The sequence below is a fragment of the Amblyraja radiata genome, chromosome 9 (assembly GCF_010909765.2).
Source record: "Amblyraja radiata isolate CabotCenter1 chromosome 9, sAmbRad1.1.pri, whole genome shotgun sequence".
Taxonomy (NCBI): Eukaryota; Metazoa; Chordata; class Chondrichthyes; order Rajiformes; family Rajidae; genus Amblyraja; species Amblyraja radiata.
Window position 1 is genome coordinate 19,147,665 of NC_045964.1, and position 22,434 is coordinate 19,170,098.

General features: G+C 41.7%; 1 protein-coding gene across 7 annotated transcripts in view; it reads right to left on the reverse strand.

Annotated features, from left to right (window-relative positions):
* sipa1l1 (signal induced proliferation associated 1 like 1) overlaps positions 1-22,434 on the reverse strand; it is a 358,473-nt gene that overhangs the window by 26,058 nt on the left and 309,981 nt on the right. For 5 of the 7 annotated variants that reach the window (XM_033026813.1, XM_033026811.1, XM_033026814.1 and 2 more), the window contains 3 exons: positions 18,547-18,665; positions 15,553-16,025; positions 13,307-13,537 (listed from right to left, as the gene is read on the reverse strand). In XM_033026813.1, the coding sequence (XP_032882704.1) occupies positions 13,307-13,537; positions 15,553-16,025; positions 18,547-18,665 (823 nt within the window). Of the gene's footprint in view, positions 1-10,710; positions 10,889-13,306; positions 13,538-15,552; positions 16,026-18,546; positions 18,666-22,434 lie in introns of those variants that run through there. The other 2 variants (XM_033026818.1, XM_033026817.1) reach the window with 2 other exon arrangements.

The window sequence follows — 22,434 nt, forward strand, 5'->3', positions numbered from 1 at the left end:
CGAGCCGCAGCCGTTTCACAGCGCCGCCACGTCAGGGTGTGCCTGACAAGGGGTACCCTCAGAATAAAGTGGTTTGAGTTCCTCTGAGCTTCTACAGAGGAAACTGCTGTCCACTATGCCCCAACGTAGGTGGGGTGAATGGCACACTGCCAAATTTCTGGAGTCCACAAAATAACTAGGAAATGGAAGTTATTGTTATAACTTGCTATACAGTTGTAACCAAACACACAAAAAAAATCAGATTCAATAAACTGAGCATCAAGCCATAAGTGTTTGAAAACTAATACAGTAAGGTTTCTGCTGTTCAAAATAAGTGTACCACCAACCACTCTCAAATACCCTTGATACTCTTCATTGAAGTGGCGAATGAAATACTATATAAGTTCTCAGCTCAGAGTCCCAGTACATGTGGCGTAAATTGCAATCCTCTCAGATTGCAGATGCTGCTCAATTCCAGCACATTCTGGTTTTGCTTAAAATTTCCCAAGTGGGGGTGGGTGCGAAGTTTTGGGATAGTGCAGGCCCCCTTAGGAAATTTCCTAATATACTCTCCACCTCTCTAAGTGTGAAAAGAATATATGTGTTTTTAATAATGAGTTGTTAAGATCCACAACTGCCTGGGGAGGGAGGGCAATCTTTTCAAGGTAATTGAATGGGATTTGCAAACTTTAGGCAACTGTTGTGTGCTTCAGAATCAAGTGTTGAGACATCTTGGAACAAATCGAAGATAACAGTGTTGGTATTTTGAGCACCAGGTGATTATAAACCATGTCACCTGTAATACTCCAAAGCACTGGAGACAACTGATGATACAGATGGGCTTATTACAAGCTAGGATCTTTTTATTCAGCACCAGATCATTGGCAAGGCAACATTTGAATTGGTAAGGTGGTCCAACTGGGATGAAAAGTGGAAAATATTGCAATGCTTCAGAGATGGTAAATTGCAGAGCTTCAAGCGATAAATATCAGTTATGTCCCAAAGCCTCAAGGGCTCTGAAACAGCAAATAGGATATTCATTATATAACAAGCTGACAAAATAGACACAAATTTACCATCTTTTCAACCTGTTAAATCATTTCTGTCTGAGTTATTTACTTTGCTAAATACAATTTCAGTTCCACTTTTCTGTATGCCTGCAATTATTTCAACCATCGTTGAGTTGACAGGGCTGTACAGGGGCACAGCTAGAGGATGCTATCTGTGCAAGTTTGCACCTTCTCCCATTGAGCGCATGAGTTTCCCTTGGGTTCTCTGGATTTCTCCATATTCCAAATTCGGGCGGGTTGGTAGGATAATTGGCCACTGTAAATTGCCCTTCGTGTGCAAGTGAATCTGCGGCAAATTGATGAGAATGCAAAGAGGAATAAAAATGGGATTAAAATGGGGGGACTACAAATAAGTGGTTAATATTACTTTATCAGTTAGGAAAGAATGCCACCAATGGTGCTCTCTTAGGATTTTTGGATCATTTGCAGGATTCAATTTAGGTGTCCATAAATAGATCAAAATACCGGAATCCTTTAGAACAAAGATTTATTTGCATCTAAAATGTTATTGATTTATTTCCCATTTCCTGGATTTAAAGGGCTTCAAGACTCTTAAGACTCGTAAAAGACTTTTAAGCCACCAGGCTTTGAACAAAAATCTACAGATACTTCCTGAGCAGATGAGCATCTTAACATTTTGGTTTTGTTCCAGATTCCCAATCCCACATGCATGGAGAATTAGTTCCTGATATCATTCGTGAATGGCGCAGTTCTAATTTTAAAGTTAAGACCCTTTGTTCTAATCAGAGGAAATAGTGTCCCTCTGTTCATCCTCTCGGATTCTTTACTCATTCGAACATCTCTCATATCAGCCTTCAATTTTCTACACTTCAGGGAATACAAACCTAGCCCACACAACTTTTCCTTATTTTATCTCTTTCAGCCTTGTCACTTTAACACTAAATCTAGACTTCAATATCTCCTTCCAGTTATATACGGTGTGAGCTTTTGCATCTCCTCTGTTGAATTCTCACTAGAATCTAGTATGAAATCAAATTTCTGCTCTTCTGCGGGTAAAAGGAAATTGTATCTTTCCATTAAAAAATATCAAATACTTTGTACGGTCTCGCGATTCCTCTGCAAGATTTCACTGCTTCATATTTTCTGATCTCGCCAGTTAGAAAGTGCATAGCTCTTTTTTTTCACTCCAAAGAGCAGTTTCCCATTCACTTTTCTGTCTGCTGTCCGTATCCTCTATTTACTTTAGTAATCAAAAATCAGTCTAAAAATTATGCAATGACTGAGTACACACAGCTTGCAGTTAGAGAATTCCGAAGATTTCTTACATTCTGCCCAGGAATCTTTCAAGCTCAGAATGATAAGGCCTTCTTCCTGATCATTCGACAATTTCCTATTCATTTTTAAAAAGTAAACTTTTTTAAATTTCTGCACAAGCAGGTGATGGAACTTTCCAACACATTGTTAACAAGGAGGATGTATTTCAACCCAGGCATCCTTCAAAAAATAGTGCACTCATTTACAAACATTCATGACTCACAGGCAGTTGATTAAAACAATTGTGTGAATAAATGTTGACCAGTCAATTGATCATATAGTTGCAAAAGGGAATGTTCTTTTCTCTGTGTACATGCACAAACACGATACAGAAATTATTTTAGCGTATGGTCATTTACAATTAACGTAGTTCCACAGTGAAAGCATGCGCTCACATAATTTTAAAGCATATGATGCAGCCATCAACCCTGCAATGATTTGATAATGCTAGGTGCATTATAAATAAATATTATCAGCACATTTTGAAAATGTATGGGAAAAGGCAACACATGAACAAATGCCTTAAAGCCTTAAGGATTTGTAAAATTCATTCTTAGAGTAAATGGCAGCACTAATGTTTTGCAAATTGCATTTTCTAAAATCGGACTAGCTTAGATGGAACAACTTGGTCGATGGGCCTATCTTTGTGCTGCATGACTATGACTCTATGGCCATTGCAGCGTATCACTGCACATAAATAAATAAGAAACATTAATGGAAGAGAAAGTCGGTAATAAGCAAAACCTCTTCCATTACAACTGCTGTATCTTGCTTTAAAGATCACATACATTACTTGAACTTCTTGCACATGTTTAAATTCTTTCTGCAGTGTGGACTAAATTTTTGCATGTCTTTAAGCTTATTGCCGAAGCTAAGAATTTTGTCTAATTACCAAGAATAGTTCAAATAAATTGTATCCTTTGAAAGATTAACTGATTGAGTATTTTTTCTTTGGTGCATTACAATTCGTAAAGCACTGAGGTGGACCTCAGAGCACAATAATGTAAACATTATTACTGCACCAAATGTTTCTCCTGCTTCAGCTAACAACATTCTATTTCCAAGTCGGCCAATGTATTTGAGTGCTATTTTAACTACAGCTTCATTTACAGCCCCTGCTGTTCTTTGCATCACAGCCATATAGAGTCGGGACATATAGAGTACATCCTTAAACTATTCCCCTGTCATCTACTGAAGCTCATCCATTCTTCAGCTCATTGATAGCATGTACTTAAAGCCTGCGGTAATCCATCTGAATAACAATAAATGTTTTTAGTCCTGTCTACCTCTTGAGCACCACGCTGTTGGTAATGTGGCCCTATTCTGGATATGCATAATGTATCTGACTGCACAACTAATGCAGGTCAAGACGTAGATGAAATGGCAAGTTCACTCCAAAGCTAATTACTGCAGATGTTGGAAATCTGTATTATTACACAGTGGGTTGACATGCATCAATGGTCAGAGAAAGGGCACCAAGCTTTCTGATTGTTATGGGCACAACAGTAGTTAGTGCTACTGCCTCACACAAACAATCCAGGTGGAGTTTGCACATGTGACCATCCCCTCCCCCCCAGTGTTCTGATTTCTTTACATTTCCCCAAATATACTGGTCGGTAGATCCATTAACTACTGCACATTATCCAATTTGGGAGAGAGAAGAATCTGAGTGGTATTAAGGCCACATGAGAGAGAATAGATGCAGGAAAATAAGCGGGGAACTGAGAATGATGGGATTGGTCTCACAGGGAATCTGTACGTGTCTCTGTTGATGACATCTGTCTGGTGTCTCGGTTGATGAATTGTGTCCATGTGCGGCTCTTTACAGACTGCAGTAGGGAGCTGGAGTAGTAGCTGGATGACCTCGGGATTATTGGAGAGAATGACAGCTTCATAGATGGGAGTTATAATGATGTGGTCACATCCAAGGTTCAGGTGAACACGAGGAAACGGAGTGGACACAAAGTGCAGGTGATCCCGGTGACCATTCCCATTCAAAACAAGTATACCCTTTTGGATGCTGTTGAGTGGGATGACCCATTCGGGGTGAGCAGTAGTAGCAGTCAGGCCTGTGACATCGAGTCTGAGTCGGAGGCAGAACAGGAAATGGTAATGTCAAGCAGAGCTATAGTGGTAGGAGACTCGGTAGTTTGGGAGGTGGACAGGAGATTCTGTGGCAGCACCTGAGACTCTAGGATGGTGTATTCCCTTCCCAGTGCTAGGTTCCAGTATGTCCCGGAGCAGCTGCATGACATTCTTAAGGGGGAGAGTGAGCAGCCAGAAGCTGTTATGCATGTCGGTATAAATGACGTAGGTTGTCAAGCTGGAAAGGGGTGTAGAGAAGATTTACGAGGATGTTGCTAGGACTTGGGGGCCTGAGCTATAGGGAGAGGTTGAGCAGTTTAGGACTATCCTTGAAACGCAGGAGGATGAAGGGTGATCTTATAGAGGTGTACAGAATCATGAGAGGAATAAATCGGGTAAACACACAAAATCTCTTGCCCAGAGTAGGAGAATCGGGAACCTGAGGACATAGGTTAAAAGTGAAGGGGGGAAAGATTCAGCAGGAACCTGAGAGGATAACTTTTTTTTTTGCACAAAGGATGGTGAGTGTATGGAATGCCGGAGGAGGTAGTTGAGACAGGTACTTTCACAACATTTAAGAAACATTTAGACAGGTCCATGGATAGGATAGGTTTAAAGGGATATGGGCCAAATCCAGGCTGGTGGGACCAGTGTAGATGGGACATGTTGATCAGTATGGGCAAGTTGGGCCGAAGGGCCTGTTTCCACTCTATCTGACTCTAGGTAAGAAAAGGGATGAGGTCCTGCAAAATGAACATAGGAAGTTAGGGAAAAATTTAAAAGCAGGTTCTCCAAGGCAGTGAATCCCAGATTACTTCCAGTGCCACGTGCTAATAATGGTAGAAAAAGATTGGACAGATGGCTCAGGGCTTGATGCGAGGGACAGGGATTCAGATGTTTAGCACACTTGGATCTCTTCTGGGCCAGAGGCAACCTATAGAAGGGTGATGGGTTGCATCTAAATTGGAAGGGAACCAGTATCCTTGCAAGAAGGTTCGCTAGTGCTGCTCAGGAGGGTTTAATCTAGAGAGGCTGGGAATGGGAAACAGGATAGTAGGTTAGAAATTGGAAAGAATGATTGGAAGGTAGAGATTATGACCAGTAAATGTCAAGGGAAGAACTGGCAGGAAGAGGCGATGGAATGTGGTTACCCTGAGCAGCTGAAGTGTGCCTATTTCAACACTCGTGGTATAGTAGTAAAGCAGATGAATAGAGCCTGGATTGATGCTAGGACTATGATGTTGTGGCTATTGTGGAAACGTGGTTGCGGGAGGAACATAACTGGCACCTCAAATTTTGGCAGTTTTGATATTTCCGACGAGATCGAGAGGGAGGCAATAGATGTGGAGGAGTTGCACTACTGATCAGAAAGACAGTTATAATGACACGCTGAGAGGACGTACTGGAGGGTCCGTCTGCCGAGGAGGTATGGGTGAAGAAGCTTAGAAAAAAGTAAGATGCAAGCTCTGTAATGGGATCATACTATTGGCTCATACATGGGTGGGTTTAAACTCTATTGGCAGGGGGACAAGATTGAATGCAGGACTGATGCAGGTGAGAGGCTGGAAGTCGGTATGGAAGATGATGAAAAGGTTCAGTGGGCCGAATAGGCAAAAATATGGCTGAGAATGAAGAAGGGCTGTTGGGTGGAATTGTATTATTTTAATTCGAGAGGCCAGGCAGTAAGGCGGATGAACTCAGGGCATGGATAGGTACCTGCAACTAGGACGTTGTAGCCGTAATGGGAACATGGCTATAAGAGGGACAGAACTGGGACTTAATGTGCCATGGTACAGGTGTTGCAGGAGAGATAGAAGTGGGGGTGAAAGAGGAGGGGTGTTGTTCTATTTATTTTGAGAATGTCACAGCGGTGGTCCAAAATAGCATTACAGATGGTTCGTCCAGTAAGACTATATGGGCGGAGCCAAGATATACAAAATGATCAACATTGGGAGTGTACTATAGACCCCAAATAGTCAATGGGAACTAGAAGAACAAATATGCCAGGAGATTGCAGGCAGTTGCAAGATTAATAAAATTGTGAGATATGGAGATTTTAATTTTCCCAATATAGACTGCAACTATCATTGTGCCAAGGTCTTGAATGGGGTGGAATTTGTCAATGTGTTCAATAAAGTTTCCTCATTCAATAAGTAGAGGGCTCTACATGGAAGAGAGCAAAGCCTGATCCACTCTCAGGAATTTGGGTAGGTCAGGTAACTGAGTGTTTGTGGGTGAGTCTTTTGGGACCCACAAACACTATCTAATTAGCTTTAAAATAGTTAAAGGTAAAGACAGGGTGGAACCACATGCTAAAATTCAGAATTGTGGCAAGGACAACTTTGATACAATTAGAAATGAACATGCTAAAGTTGATTGGAGAGGGTTGTTTGTAGGCAAAGGAATCCTATTAAAGTGGGATGATTTTTAAAGTATGATGCCAAGAATTCAGGGCATGCATGCTCTTGTTAGAGAGAACGCAAGAGGAGGAGGGGAGAGAGTAAGGAAGCTTGGATGACGAGAGAAATTGAGGTTCTGGTCAGATAGAGGAGGCATGGAACAGGTATAGACAGCCTGAATCAAATGTATTCCTGGAGGAATTTCAGGAACTGAGGGGCATAATTAAGGAGGAAATAGGGAGGGCAAAAAAAGGGCAGGAGAGAGCTCTAGCAGATAATATTAAGGAAAATCCAAAAGGTTTTATACCAAAGCGGTCCAAAGTGGTCATCTCAGAAACCAAAGTGGTCATCTCTGCGTGGAGCTACAGGAGATAGACAGGGTCCTCAATTAGTATTTCTCCTCTATTTTTACCTTGGAGAAAGAAATGAGGACTGGGGAACGTAACAATTAATGGAGATGTCTTGAGGATTGTCCATATTGCACTCGAGAACGTACTATGGTGTACAAAGTTAGACAATCGCCCTAGACCTGATCAGATATATCCAATGACATGGTGGGAAGCTGGAGAAGAAATTGGAGGTGCGCTATCTGATATATAAAATTCATCATTAGACACTGGCGAGATGTTGGAAGACTGGAGGATGGCTAATGTTGTGCCTTAAGAATTACTGCAAGGAAAAACTTGGAAACTATAGACCAGTGAGCCTAACATCTATGGTAGGCAGGTTACTGGAGAGTATTCTAAAATATAAGATATATATGCATTTGGATATATTTTCATAGATAGGGGTTAATTAAGAATTTGGATATATTATATAGATAGGGGTTAATTAAGAATTTTCAGTATAGTTTTGTATGTGGGAGATCATGTCTTACGAATCTGATTTATATTTTTGAAGCAATATCCAAAAAGCTTGATGAAGCCATAATGTTGTCTAAATGGACTTCGGCAAGACATTTGATAAAGTTCCACATGGTAGGCTGCTCAGGAAGGTTAGATCGCATGGGATCCAGGGAGAGCTAGCTGACAGGATAGAAGGAAGAAGGAAGAACAGTCAGCCATGGCTCAGTAAAACTATAAAGGATAGTATTCGGCTGAAGGCAAGGGCATATAAGGTAGCCAGAGATAGTGGGAGGGTAGAGGATTGGGAAGCATTTAAAGGTCAGCAAAAAATAACTAAGAGATTAACTAAGACGGGGAAAATAGACTATGAAAGGAATTTAGCGAACAACATAAAAACTAATAGTAAGAGTTTTTATAGCTATATAAAAAGAAAAAGGGTGGCTAAGGTGAACGTTGGTCCATTGGAGGGTGAGACTGGAGAGTTGTTGGTGGGTAACATGGAAATGGCAAAGGCATTAAACGAGTATTTTGTATCAGTCTTCACCATAGAAGACACAAAAAATATTCCAACGCTGGATAAACAGGGGGCGGTAGGAATGGAGGAGCTAAATACTATTAAGATCACCAAGGAGGTGGTATTAGGGAAATTAATGAGACTGAAGGAGGATAAATCCCCTGGGCCTGATGGATTACATCCAAGGGTCTTGAGGGAGATAGCGGTGGGGATTGTGGATGCATTGGTGATAATTTTCCAAAACTCCCTGGAGGCAGGAACGGTCCGGTCCCAGTGGATTGGAAAATGGCCAATGTAACACCTATATTTAAAAAAGGAAGTAAACAGAAGGCGGGTAACTATAGACCGGTTAGTCTAACGTCGGTGGTGGGTAAAATGTTAGAGACAATTATTAAAGAAACACTAGCGGGGCACTTGGATAAACATGACTTCATCGGACAGAACCAGCATGGTTTTGTGAAGGGGAAATCCTGTTTAACGAATCTGCTCGAATTCTTTGAGGAAGTAACAACCCGGGTGGATAAAGGGGAACCGGTGGATGTGGTTTACTTGGACTTCCAAAAGGCTTTTGACAAGGTGCCACATAAGAGACTATTGCTAAAAATAAAAAATTATGGGATTGGGGGTAATATATTAGCATGGGTAGAGGATTGGCTAACAAATAGGAAGCAGAGAGTGGGGATAAATGGTTCATACTCGGGATGGCAACCGGTAACTAGCGGGGTTCCGCAAGGGTCGGTGCTGGGACCCCAGTTGTTCATAATTTATATAAATGATTTGGAGGAGGGAACCAAGTGTAATATATCAAAATTTGCAGACGATACAAAAATGGGAGGAAAAGTAGGGGATGAGGAGGATAGGAAGAGTCTGCAAAAGGATATAGATGAGCTAGGTGAGTGGGCAACAACTTGGCAGATGAAATTTAATACTAATAAATGTGAAGTCATTCACTTTGGGAAAAAAAATGATAGGGCAAGTTATTTTCTAAATGAGGAGGAGCTGCGTTGTAATGCAACGCAAAGGGATCTAGGGGTATTAGTACATGAATCACTAAAAGTCAGTATGCAGGTGCAGCAAGCAATCAGGAAGGCCAATGGAGTTTTGGCCTTTATTGCTAGGGGGATTGAGTATAAAAACACGGAGGTCTTGCTGCAGCTGTACACAGTATTAGTGAGACCACATTTGGAATACTGTGTACAGTTCTGGGGTCCATACTTAAGAAAGGATGTACTAGCCCTGGAGGCAGTGCAGCGAAGGTTTACAAGATTAATTCCTGCAATGAGGGGATTGACATATGAGGAAAGGTTAAGTAAGCTGGAACTCTACTCTTTGGAGTTTAGAAGAATGAGAGGCGATCTCATTGAAACATATAAGATCGTGAGGGGCCTTGATCGGGTGGATGCACCGAGGATGTTCCCAATGATCGGGGAAACTAGAACTAGGGGACATAGTTGCAGAATAAGGGGGGGCTCTTTTAAAACTGAGATGAGGAAGAACTTCTTCACCCAGAGGGTGGTTAATTTATGGAATTCACTGCCCCAGGGAGCAGTGGAAGCAGAAACGTTAAATATATTTAAGTCTAGAATAGATGGTTTTTTAGCTGCCAAGGGGATAAGGGGCTACGGGGAGAGGGCAGGGATATGGACCTAGGTATGGTTAGTATAGTAAGACCTGAGTGATCTCCTGGACAAGTGTCGATCGCCTGGATTGGGGTCGGAGAGGAATTTCCCGGATTTTTTTCCCGAATTGGACCTGGGTTTTTATCCGTTTTTTTGCCTCCCCCAGGAGATCACGCGGTTCTTGGGGTGGAGAGGGGTGATAGCGGTATAAAGGGGAGGGTAGTGTCTTGTGTTCTGTGTCTTGTGTCTACTGTTTGTGGGTAAGTGTGTCTGTTTAGTGTTCAGCCATGAGCGAATGGCGGTGCGGGCTCGACGGACCTGGTGGTCTACTCTCGCACCTACTTTCTATGTTTCTATGTTTCTATGAAGCAGAGGTTGACTGTGTAAGGTTATTTTTTGGACTGGAGGCGTGTGACCCGTGGTGAATGTTAGGGAATGGTGCCGTTTCGGTTTGTGACTTTGATCAACGATTTGGATGAGAATGTAAATGGCATGATTAGTAAGTTTGCAGATGACACTAAAGTGGGTGGTATCAAAAATTGCAGCAAGATCTTGATCAATTGGGCAAGTTGGCTGAGGAATGGTAAAGGAGTTTAATGTAAGTCTAAGGTGTTTCTAGAATTTCCTGTTTTGCTTTAGATCTCCAACAATTGCACCATTTTGGATTTGTATTTCTCTTGCCCTAATGTGCTTGATTCTGAACATTTAATCCAGCTCTTTATTTAAAAGATGGAAAATTAATAATTAGACCTCAGTATTTAAATAGAAAAGTAATTTTACTCTAGAATATATCTTTCTGTAACATTCAATATAAAGTAAACGGTAAACTCAATTAAAAGTATGGAAGAGTGACTCTTTAAAAATGTACACAGTGTTTACAGAGCCCCCATTATCCCTGTCAAGTGCTTTCATGCCATTCACAATTTGCACAACAAAGCCCATGCTCAAATTGCTTATACCGCAATCAACATGACAAATAAAATCTCATGCGTGGCCCAAAGACTAGCAAACATTGAGCATTTCAAAAGCTTGTTGCTCGAACATCTCTTGAATACTCAACTACCTGTCGTTCCACCAGATATTAAAATCTGCAGGATATTTCCTTTTGAAAAGAGAGTTAAAAAAAAAGAAAATAATACACAGATGCTTCTGGATTTAACAATTAAATTAAATCATTATCTCAAGATTTCACCTACCGTAACCGTTGTGTAAAGCTGGAAAGCATTAACTGAAAAGAATTGCATTACAAAAAGAATAATAGGTGACAGATTTTGTCGAAACTCAACAAAGAAGACAGCAATTTTTCCTTCTTCAAGAGGATAACTGCAAACATAAAATTATTGCCCGAGTTGTCTATTATGTGGATATAGTATTTTATCATCACTAACAAAAGCAATGCAGGTGCAGGAACCTTGCATGACAGGGGTCAATCTGCTATAACATTGCCTCGGTTTTAGGGATGGGACATAGTACATGTAGTGATAACGCAGCAAGAAATCTGAAGGAAAGAACATGTACATGGCACATTAAAAAAGCACTGTACTTCCCGGCAATGAAGGCGCACCTGCGTCGAAGACGCACCCCAATTTAAGTTGCTAAATTTTGAAAAAAGGATGGCGGGACTGGATCATGGGTTTGGTTTAGTCCAGGAGTCGGCGACCTCGCCTGCATGCCCCGGGACTGGCTGCAGTCCCAGATCCCTCGCGTCCCCTGGGACTACATGCAGTTCCCAGGTCGCTTGCGAGCCCTGGGACTAGCTGTAGTGCCCAGGTCGGCTCGCTTGCCCCAGGTCTGGCTGTGACACCCAGGTCGGCTGCGTGCACCGCGAATGGCTGCAGTTCCCAGGTCGGCTCGCTTGCCCCAGGTCTGGCTATTGCGCCCAGGGAGGCTCGCTTGCCCCAAGACTAGCTGCAGTTCCCAGGTCGCCTGCCCCGGGACTAGTAGAGAGAGAGAGTGAGTGCGAGCCGGGGACGGAGCAGCCAGCCTTCCGCCCAGTAGCTACCCACCAGCCACCACGTCCACCGGTTGTGTCTGTGCCGAAGGACACCATGGCTGGCTGTCCAGCAGAAGGCACTGAGGAGGTGGACGCTCGCAGCCACCCGAGCTACTTCCCTCCCCGGGCACAATGCGGTGGCTCGGGGAGGGAAGTACCCGGGCCAGACTCCCCACAGACTCCCCACATGCTGTGAAAGGAACTCCCCCCCCCCCCCCCCCCCCCCCCAGTGGCGCTGTCCTTTTACAGCCGCTTCCCATCAGCTGCCAGCAATGAGACATCGTTCTTGATGTTGCTGTTCTGAGGGATCGCCAAGTTCATCTTTCTTGGATAACAACCTAACCTTCGGCCTCCAAGACGCAGGTAAATTTTCGTGCCTTATTTTTGTGTAAAAAATAGCGTCTTCATTGTCGGGAAATACGGTAATTCAAAACTGTATGCCACAAGGACGATATTTGCACACATCTTCAGATGCCAGTGCTGAATTTAGTAAAGTATAATTATTCTGCTAATCATGGCAACATGACCTTGAAGCTTCATTGCTCCAACTAAAATTGCCTGAGTGATTAGTTTTCTTTGCTACTCCAGAGCAGGTTTCGCTGACTATTTATTACATTGGTTCCAAGATGTTTTTTTTTTACTGTACCCTGTCATAAAGAAATTTGCTATTCCTTATTTTCAGCCCCCACTCCATTCTAATTATTAACACCAAGTAGCATCTCCTCTTATCATAATGTGCACCTCGAGTGGGAGTGGGGTTATCTTAAGCACCAGGGCAAACAGCAAATGCGAGGTATTATTTCATGCTTTGATGTCAAAGAGGAGCAGGACAGTAAAGAGAGAAAGACAAATTTAGAACTGAGGACTAAAAGTTCTTAGCTTGAAAAAAGATCAACATTTGGAACTCAACATAACCTGTGAACGTTTCTTAACAAAGCAATACTTTACCATCATGCAGGATCGATTGCAGTCTTTTTTATATGGATGAGCCTACTATTTCCAAAACATCTCCCAATTCCACATTGAAATGTCTCATAAATGCTCTAAAAAATGGACCTAATTCTCCTTTCAGCATCCTGGTTTCTCATTATCATGGAGCCTAAGTCAGGTTTTAAAAAAACCTTTCCTTACTAAGATTTTGTTGAAGCTATTTAGTAACAGACATGTTCACAATATATGGATCTGTTTTCAAGAATAATATAATTATTTCTGCAGGATCTACTGAGTTAAGTTTGATCACAGCAGTTATTCGGACATATCTTTGGTAATGGTTGTTCTTTCTTGTACATAATTTAAAATATATTTTTTTAGTTAGTTTCAGTATCAGATGTCATGCACTGGTGCCCTCTTCTATCCCTGTGGCAATAAAGAATGATTTTACCAGAGCAGGTAGGAGGGGCAGGATAAGATAAGCATGGTCAGATTCCAAGGAGTGCTTGATTTGTGATCCATGCATAAATATCTAAACTACTGACACAATATGGATTACAAAGCACTTTCAGTTAAGTGGAAAACTTAGAATCTTACTTTCTTGTATCCACAAATCCAACAGAGTTAATGGTTGTCCCTTCTGGCTTTTTCCAGCCTATTAGATATTTGCTGGTTGCTCCTTGGCGAGGATAAAATGTTCTGGGCCCAGATGTGGAGGATGAATGGTGTGATCCCTGGGGTGAAGGAGTTGGTCGGGTCTCATCGTGGGGTGAACTCCTACTGTGTGCAAAGACCACTGGGCTTATGGAATGCCTTGAACTCAGAGTACTAGAGAGAGAGAAAAAAATGAAGTTCCCCATTACAAAGAGAATGCAGCTTGAAAATGAAGAACTTGTATCTCGTTGGTCAGCCATTACACAAGTCCAATATCAATTTCAAAACTGCAATTTTTCCCTTGTTAAAATTAATTATTGGCTTTATTCAATTCCTCCCAATGAAATGAATTGTACAAGTACAGAATGTTTAAGTTGCTAACAGATTCTTCCATCACAACCACAGGTGAGCACTGTTGACAGCAGGCAGGGAGAGGTCTTTACCTTTTATACAGAGATTAGATTAGTCACCCTCAACTGCTCAGTAACACTTGCTGAGTCTGGTTGCGAGAGACTGATCAAATGTTGGATGCCATGAGGAAGGATTCTTTTTGTTCCTCACAGATCTGATATGGAGATGCAAGAATATAATGGACATGCTTTTGTTTCACACCAAGATGGATATGACATTAGCTGTGACATTAATAATTCTCACCTGGGATAAATAAAGAACATTAATGTGTTGGAAGCAGGTTTTGAGAAGGGGGAGGTGGGTATAAAATGAGTTCCAGAGTTTGAGACAATGTTCATGAAGGCAAGTGAAAAGAAAGGAAGGTTTATGAGGAATAAAACCTTGAAGTTGTAAAGGGGGTTGGGACCAAGCTAGACCATGAAGACAAGGTTGGTGGGTGAATGACATTTAACACAAGATACACAAATAATATTTCTTTGGGAACCAATCTGGACAAAACTACCCTGACCTTGACTTTCTTGATAAAATTATTTTTTGCGATCTCTTGAGATTAAGCACAAACAGATGAAGAGGATCCAAAACCACCCTGAAGATTATTAATCTAGCAGTAGCATATTCAATTGAAAAATAATTTCATGAAAATGTGGTGAATTACACTCTCCACAATTATAAACCATAATGGTCATGCTGAAAGCAGTATAGTCTCACTATATATATATATATATATATATATATATATATATATATATATATATAGAACAGTTTTCATGTAAAATAAGATGGTTATCACAAATGCATTCATAAAAGCTGATTATAACTAAAGCCATCTGATCACCTGGACAGGATAACAACTACAATGAAGAATCATCAGTTGATGAGAAATGCAAAGTGTGTATCACTTACAAGATTTCAGGTATTTACTGTTTCTAAATAGGATACCTTGGATAGTTTCTCAGGGGAATAAAACTACTGGCCTATGTAACTCTTGCAGTAGTTTGTAGATTACATGGTGCAGAAGAGAATGGTACTGCTCAAGCAGGCCACTTAGTTAATTGAGCAGTTTCTCGCTCTCACAAGGCTCCTGTATTGAAGGTCCATAGTGTTTCTTTCTTGTGCACACACAACAGAGTGCCATGATGATCAATGTCAAATGTCAAAGGTGTGTTGCATGCCTGTTGACATCACTGATGAATGGCCCATGCATAAAGGTATCGTAAGCAGCAATGGCGATGGCTTTCTATAAACTATTATGTGGCACATAAACCCTTTGCCATAAAGTGAATATCAATCCCATTAATTGTTCATGTGATCTACGGTAACTCTCATGCTTATTGTGCCACAGACGCTGTGGAGGCCAAGTCAATGGTTATGTTTACGGCTGAGGTTGATGGATTTCTTGATTAGTACGAGAATCAGGGGTTATGGGGAGAGGGCACAAGAATGGAGAGAAAAAGATAAATCAGCCATGATTGAATGACAGAGTAGACCTGATGGGCTGAATGGCCAAAATATGATCCAATAACTTAAGAACTTATTTCCCTTGGTGGCAAGCAAAGGCACTGATGGTATATCAATCACTGGGAAGCAAATAATGGTGAGATTCCCAGAATGGAAACAGATTTATCTTACTCACTTCCAACTACATTATTGCCACAGTATTTCAGCAAGTGTTGCAGAAATATTCATTTTGAGTTATTCTCTCACAATGATGGATGGGAAGCTGGTACAAACTTGGAGAAAACATACATTCACAAAGGAGGCAAAAGGAAATTAATTACCTTGACTGAGAGGAAGTATCACTCAGACTGTATGTTCTACTTTCTTGAGCTGATGCACTTGAAGTACTGTGGACCAAGCCTCCATAACATCTACTTTGACTTTCTGTGCTTGGTGCTGGTGAGAGTGCTCCTCTCCTCTCGTAATTGAGGGAGCTCCGATCTCCTAATCGGCTGCAATGCATGCCGCTGTCATTTGAACCGGGCCAGGGGGAAGCTTTCTCTTTTGGTGGTGCAGACCTCAAAGAATTTGTTGCAGCAGCTGAGGTCCCTGCGGATAACATGCTGCCATGACATGGTCCGTAAGAGGCTGTATCAATGCCGCTGTCTGCAGACGTGCCCTGGATGTAGTTATAACCATTTAGTTCAGACTCCGTCCGGTCCCCTGTGTCATACCATTTTTCATCACTGTGAGCACTTGAAGCATTGCTGGAAAGTGTGTTGCTGCTTGAATGACTTGAATATGGATTATCACACTGGAAAATTGGGAAGGAAACATTGAAGCATCATTGATCAAGACTCTGAACTATTTCAACAGTTACCATTTCAATAGTGGAATGCAAAATGACAGTTACCATTTCAATAATAGAATGCAAAATGAAAATATATCATCTACAAATTGATTTGTGAATGCATTCTTAAACGTAAAATATTAGGTTATCTAAGAAATTGGCGAGTAGTTACTGATGGTAAAATACATTGGTGACCTAAATATTGAAATGAATGTATTAATACTATCAGTGAATGCCCAACCAGTACAAAGAAACCCTCAAATGAAGATTAATTTGAAACATAATTCCCAAGACTTGCTTGAGGTGATACTGAAAACCACAGTGCATTTAAGGTGGGGTTAACTGATCCATACAAGTCAATAAGCCCCAAGCACAGTGGTTTCCATACAAGGTAACATTGTGGGATGCTCTGTGTTGAACATTGAACTTGGAGCCTCAGAATGTTTTTGTTGAGTCATTACTTTGTGAGCAATACTGGATTGTGACACAAGTTTAAACAAAGTCAATGTGATAAGCAAATGTTGTGGAAGTAACTTGCCTCAAAGAAGTACTAATAATGACTGATTAATGATTGCTACCTTGCCATGTGAAAACATACATTTTTACTGAGCAGTACAAGCAATGGAGGATGACTCAGTAAAAGCCTTCACTTCATTTCTCAAACACTTGAACATTTCTCAAACAGCTGAAATTTCCACAGCACATCACTCCGGCCAGACATGATCACCACCTCCGAAGTGACAAAACAGCTGATCATTCTGGAGCTGACAGTGTCCTGGGAAGAGCGTATTGAAGAGGCTAATGAGAGGAAACGCGCAAAGTACCTGGAACTGATGGAGATGTGCCAGGACAGCTTCTGGAAGGCATACTATGAGCCCATAGAGGTGGGCTGTAGAGGTTTGCAGGACGCTCACTCTGCAAAGTCCTCAACCAGTTGGACGTTACGGGGCTGGCAAAGAAGAGGGCCGTTCAATCCGCAAGCGATGCCGCAGAGAAAGCCACTAGGTGGTTTTGGATTAAGAGGGCTGAACCGTGGGCGGTTGCTGCTGGAACGCAAGTCGGGGCCTGATCAACCCCGGCTGGGTCACCTGGGCAAGGGTGTCTGATGTTGTGAGACCCGAAACACCCGATGACCCCAGGTCACATCACTGAGGATGCGTCCCAGCACATCTAGATGTATCTTTCACACACATTTTGTGCTGCTGATGTGTGCAAAGAAAATGTAGCTGCCCAGCTTTCTTCATGCCATGCATTTTATAGGGATGGGATAGAAAGAGGGAAGGTGAGACAACATCTGAAAGCAATAACATGTATAATTTAAATGTATTTAATCCAGCGAAGAGCATCCTAACCCATTTACATTTTTTCCCCATTTATGGGCATTATGCCTCATGTGTCTTTACATTCCTCTGGTTTTCCTCGACCCTTTTGTAAGATTGAAGATCTTTGTAAACTTTGTGAACTTTGTAAGCAATGTTTGAAAATGGTCATTTTTTTTCCTCTTCGCACTTTATGGATTTCAATCTTCCAGCTGTGTTATTAGTTTATTTGAGTTTAGAGATACACTGCACAAACAGGCCCTTTGGCCCACCATGTCCACACAGATCAACGATCCCCGTACACTACCACTATCCTACACACTAGGGACATTTTTTTTACCAAAACCAATTAACCTACAAACCTGTACGTCTTTGGAGTGTAGGAGGAAACAAGAGAACCTGGAGAAAACCTATACGGTAACGGGGAGAACGTACAAACTCCATATAGACAGCACCCATCGTCAGGATTGAACCGGGTACCTGGCGTTGTAAGGCAGCAACTCTAACATTGTGCCACTGTGCCACCCTAGGTGTGACCTAGTCCACAGTTTAAAATTCTTTGAGATGACCATTTCCCAACTACTGCTGCCCTCTTTATGATAACCTGATCTTTGAAATTCTGTTCTGCAGATTTGTTTCCCCCTCTTGCCTTTCTTCCAAAGGGAAATGTATCTCCATAAGTGCATTTCCCCTCTCAGCGTTTCTCTCTCCCCACTAAACATAATGGCATGACAAAGAATGTGGCAGAATCTGAGCACAGGTTTCTGGCTCCAGCAGTAACGTAAATTATGTCAGTGGTGAGGACCAGCAGTAAAAACACACACGTGTTTGGCGCACTGAGATTTATAAGTTAGACGGAACCAAATGTTCAATTTCAAGAACTCAAACGAAGCTGTTTGGCAAGTTTAATGTAATGTCAAATGTCAAAATGAATATGTTAACCTGAAAACCACAGGAAAGCTTTCAGTAATTTCACATCTGTTGAGAGTTGCAAGTCAGCTATAAATATGGCAGGTGCTCGCACTTTATTCCACTCATAAAGATCACTAACAAGGATGAGGAGGAGAGTGGTGAGGGAAGGGGGTAGGGTGTGAAGGGTTGAAGATCACTCCTAGTATGCTGGAGCAGATGTAACGCTGGCATATAATAGGTTTTAACTTGTTTACCTGTCCATGTTTGACGGGAGAAACATGGTCCACAACTTCCTGTCTCACCAACCTCCCACTGGGGCTATCTCTGAGTGCAGATGTTACCTTCGACACCGATGGAATGTGCCAGGTTGGCTCTGAAAGATATTTCAACACCTTTATAAAACAGCAGAGGATTTCTCCTCCACTGATTAAGTGTTATTTATAAACAGTTCCAACATTAATTAGACTACAAACTGGCATAGCATGAAAGCGGAAAGAGCTGTAATCCCTACTTTGAAAGTAATACAGAGCATTTTACATTCATGTAGAAACTGGTGACTGTTGTGGCCCAAGAAACAGCTGCAATTATAATTTCAGATGTTGTAACTAATGAAATCTTTTGAAAATGCATATAGCAGTCCCGTGGAGTATTTGCCATGGCCCAGAATGTAAAGAAGGTACAAAGCACAACAATTACATTTTTAACCTCATTACCAAACACTATAGTTCCAAAAACATGTTTGCAGTAGAATATTTAAAAGCAGTGATGAATGCATATATTCTATTGCTCAACAAGATAACAATTTGGGTCACCACAAAATGACAAGATAAAAGCAACAGATAGCAAATTATGAAATGAATAATATTGTGGAGCTGCAGAATTAACGTAAGAACTATTTTGATAGTCCAGCCAATCTGTGCACATCATTCCTTGTCAGAGGAAGCCTAGCTTGATCAAGGACTCAAAGTCAAATCTGTCCCAATACTGCCTCGGATCAGAGAGGAACATGCTGCCTCATTAACTATTTATCCTAATTTCCTGTTAACTGGTACAAATGATTAAATATTTCTTATTTTTCATATTTCATATTCATACTTCCACCCCTGTCATTAGCACTGAAACACCAATGACATTGAGGGACTTCACCACAGGTTTCCTGTAAAGCAATGGACACCACATCAGCAGCACAGGTGAGGGACTTTTACTTGACCACCCCCCTACTCCCAGCATACTAACAATCATCATGTAACACAGAATCTGCTAGAGGATCAGGCCTCTGCTCTCAGGCAGCATTTCTTTCAGTAGGCTCACCAAGAGGCACACGTGAGGTTGCAACGGAGCAGCGATTGAGGTGGAGTGCAAAGTGATCTAGCCTGATAAACTGAAGCCATTGCAACAACCAATTGCCCTTAGCTCATGTGGAAATTCAGGCAACTCGCTTTTTACATATCCGTATGTTTAATTTACTGGTTTTTGAATTACACACTGCTTTTCAGCAATGTAACCCCCGTGTACAACGCGAGGTGACTGTACCAAATCGCACTGCTCAGTTCTGGTGTTTGACGGTGATTGCAGAGAAGTAGAAGGGGAGGGGTGTACAGTGCAAGCAGGGGGCATCTCCAAAATTGGAAGCCTTGGCAGAGCCTCCAAAAAAAAGAATAAAAACAGAGTTCAAAAATCACAGAGTGTGAATATCTGGCTTCATTTAAGACACCAAACTTCAGGAAGCAAAACATACTTAATGTACAGTGAGAAACAATAGGTAATAGCCTGCTTTTTGTGGCACATTTTGCCATTATGAACACTAAAAGTGCAACGGCAGCCATTCTGATCTGGCAGAAACAAATGGGTCACCATAACGAAGCCCCTAGATACTACAAACTGGAATTTTAGGTGGGTGTCTTAGGAATTGGTATTTTAATCATCCTATGACTGCAGAAAAGCACATTTCCCAAATAGGGACAGCTATCAAGTACTGGGCTCGGCACCAAATGCATTAGATTTTTGGAGTTCAGCTTTTTTTTCACCCAAGATTTATGGGGTCATCATTGTTGGGAAGTTATACAACAGGTACCTTCATGAGTTCTGTAACATAATAATCTCAACACCAAAGTAAAAAGTGTCAACAGAACGTTCACAGGATCAGCTTTGGAACAGTTATAAAATCATTGTACATGGATCTGAAATATTAAAACGCCACTAGCTAGAAATTCTTTCCCAGCGGGCATCTCTGCATAAGATGATTTAATTCAAAGCTGCATGCTGCATTCTGTCTTCAGAATTCAAATCCATTCACTTAGATGGAACTGACTGTGCAAAGATAAATACAAGCACCAGCTGATACACTTATACACTGTTTGCTCCTGTGATCAGAGATGAATTATCCTCCACTTTCTTTCATTCAAAATGCCTTGCTATCTCTTGGATTCAAACCATGGGAAGCTCGTATTGGCATTTGACTGGTGTACCATGAGACCTGGGTGTCATGGTGCACCAGTCATTGAAAGTAGGCATGCAGGTGCAGCAGGCAGTGAAGAAAGCAAATGGTATGTTAGCTTTCATAGCAAAAGGATTTGAGTATAGGAGCAGGGAGGTTCTACTGCAGTGGTACAGGGTCTTGGTGAGACCACACCTGGAGTATTGCGTACAGTTTTGGTCTCCAAATCTGAGGAAGGACATTATTGCCATAGAGGGAGTGCAGAGAAGGTTCACCAGACTGATTCCTGGGATGTCAGGACTGTCTTATGAAGAAAGACTGGATAGACTTGGTTTATACTCTCTAGAATTTAGGAGATTGAGAGGGGATCTTATAGAAACGTACAAAATTCTTAAGGGGTTGGACAGGCTAGATGCAGGAAGATTGCTCCCGATGTTGGGGAAGTCCAGGACAAGGGGTCACAGCTTAAGGATAAGGGGGAAATCCTTTAAAACCGAGATGAGAAGAACTTTTTTCACACAGAGAATGGTGAATCTCTGGAACTCTCTGCCACAGAGGGTAGTCGAGGCCAGTTCATTGGCTATATTTAAGAGGGAGTTAGATGTGGCCCTTGTGGCTAAGGGGATCAGAGGGTATGGAGAGAAGGCAGGTACGGGATACTGAGTTGGATGATCAGCCATGATCATATTGAATGGCGGTGCAGGCTCGAAGGGCCGAATGGCCTACTCCTGCACCTAATTTCTATGTTTATGTTTCTATGAATTATCCTCCACTTTCTTTCATTCAAAATGCCTTGCTATCTCTTGGATTCAAACCATGGGAAGCTCGTATTGGCATTTGAATCACCTATTGTAATGACACACTTTAAGCAACCATATTGGAAGACTCATAATTCACATTTACAGACTGGGCTATAAAGACCGAGTCAAGTTAAGTACGAAACTCTGTGCTCAGCTGTGGATAATAATAATAGTCAGTCCTTAAAAAAATCCAACTAAAGCTGGCGTATACTATACTATTTTGGAGCAGAGTGCCATCAGCACAAGCTAATCGGTGACATTTTGAGTTTTCTCAAGTCCTCTGTTGTTGAGCACAACTTAAATAATAAACTTGTGTCATTAGTTGCCGGGTGTAGCGGAGCCACTTTGCTGGCTACGGATTTGCAGCAGGGGGGATGGGAGGTCCTACATCCATTACTGTCATCACAATTACCATGAATCTTCAGAGCTAAACTCTATCCTGTCAAACACACTGCAATTTGATGCACATGATAATGAGAGGTTTTTGCAGATAGAACAGATGGTGGGTCAGAGAAAAGAGAATGGAAAGAAAAGGAACACGAGAACGCTGCATGTAACCAGAAACTTGTTTAATATGGAATTAAGGACAAAGCTTTTTTGGCAATAGAAGACCTTTCAAATATTTGGAATGAGTTCAGGATGTTGGTCTGTTCAGGCACTCAATGCCGAGTTGCATTTTCACTTCAATAATCATACCAATGGCCTAAATTTAGAATAATACAGCATGGAAACAGGACCTTTAGCCTCCTGAGACTGTGGCGGCAATCAAGCATGCATTTATACCAATCCTAATTAATCCCATTTTATTCTTCTCACATTCCTATCAACTCTCCCCAGATTCCACAACTCAATTACACAAGTTGCAATTTAGAGTGACCAATTAACCTTCTGCCCCTCATTTGTTT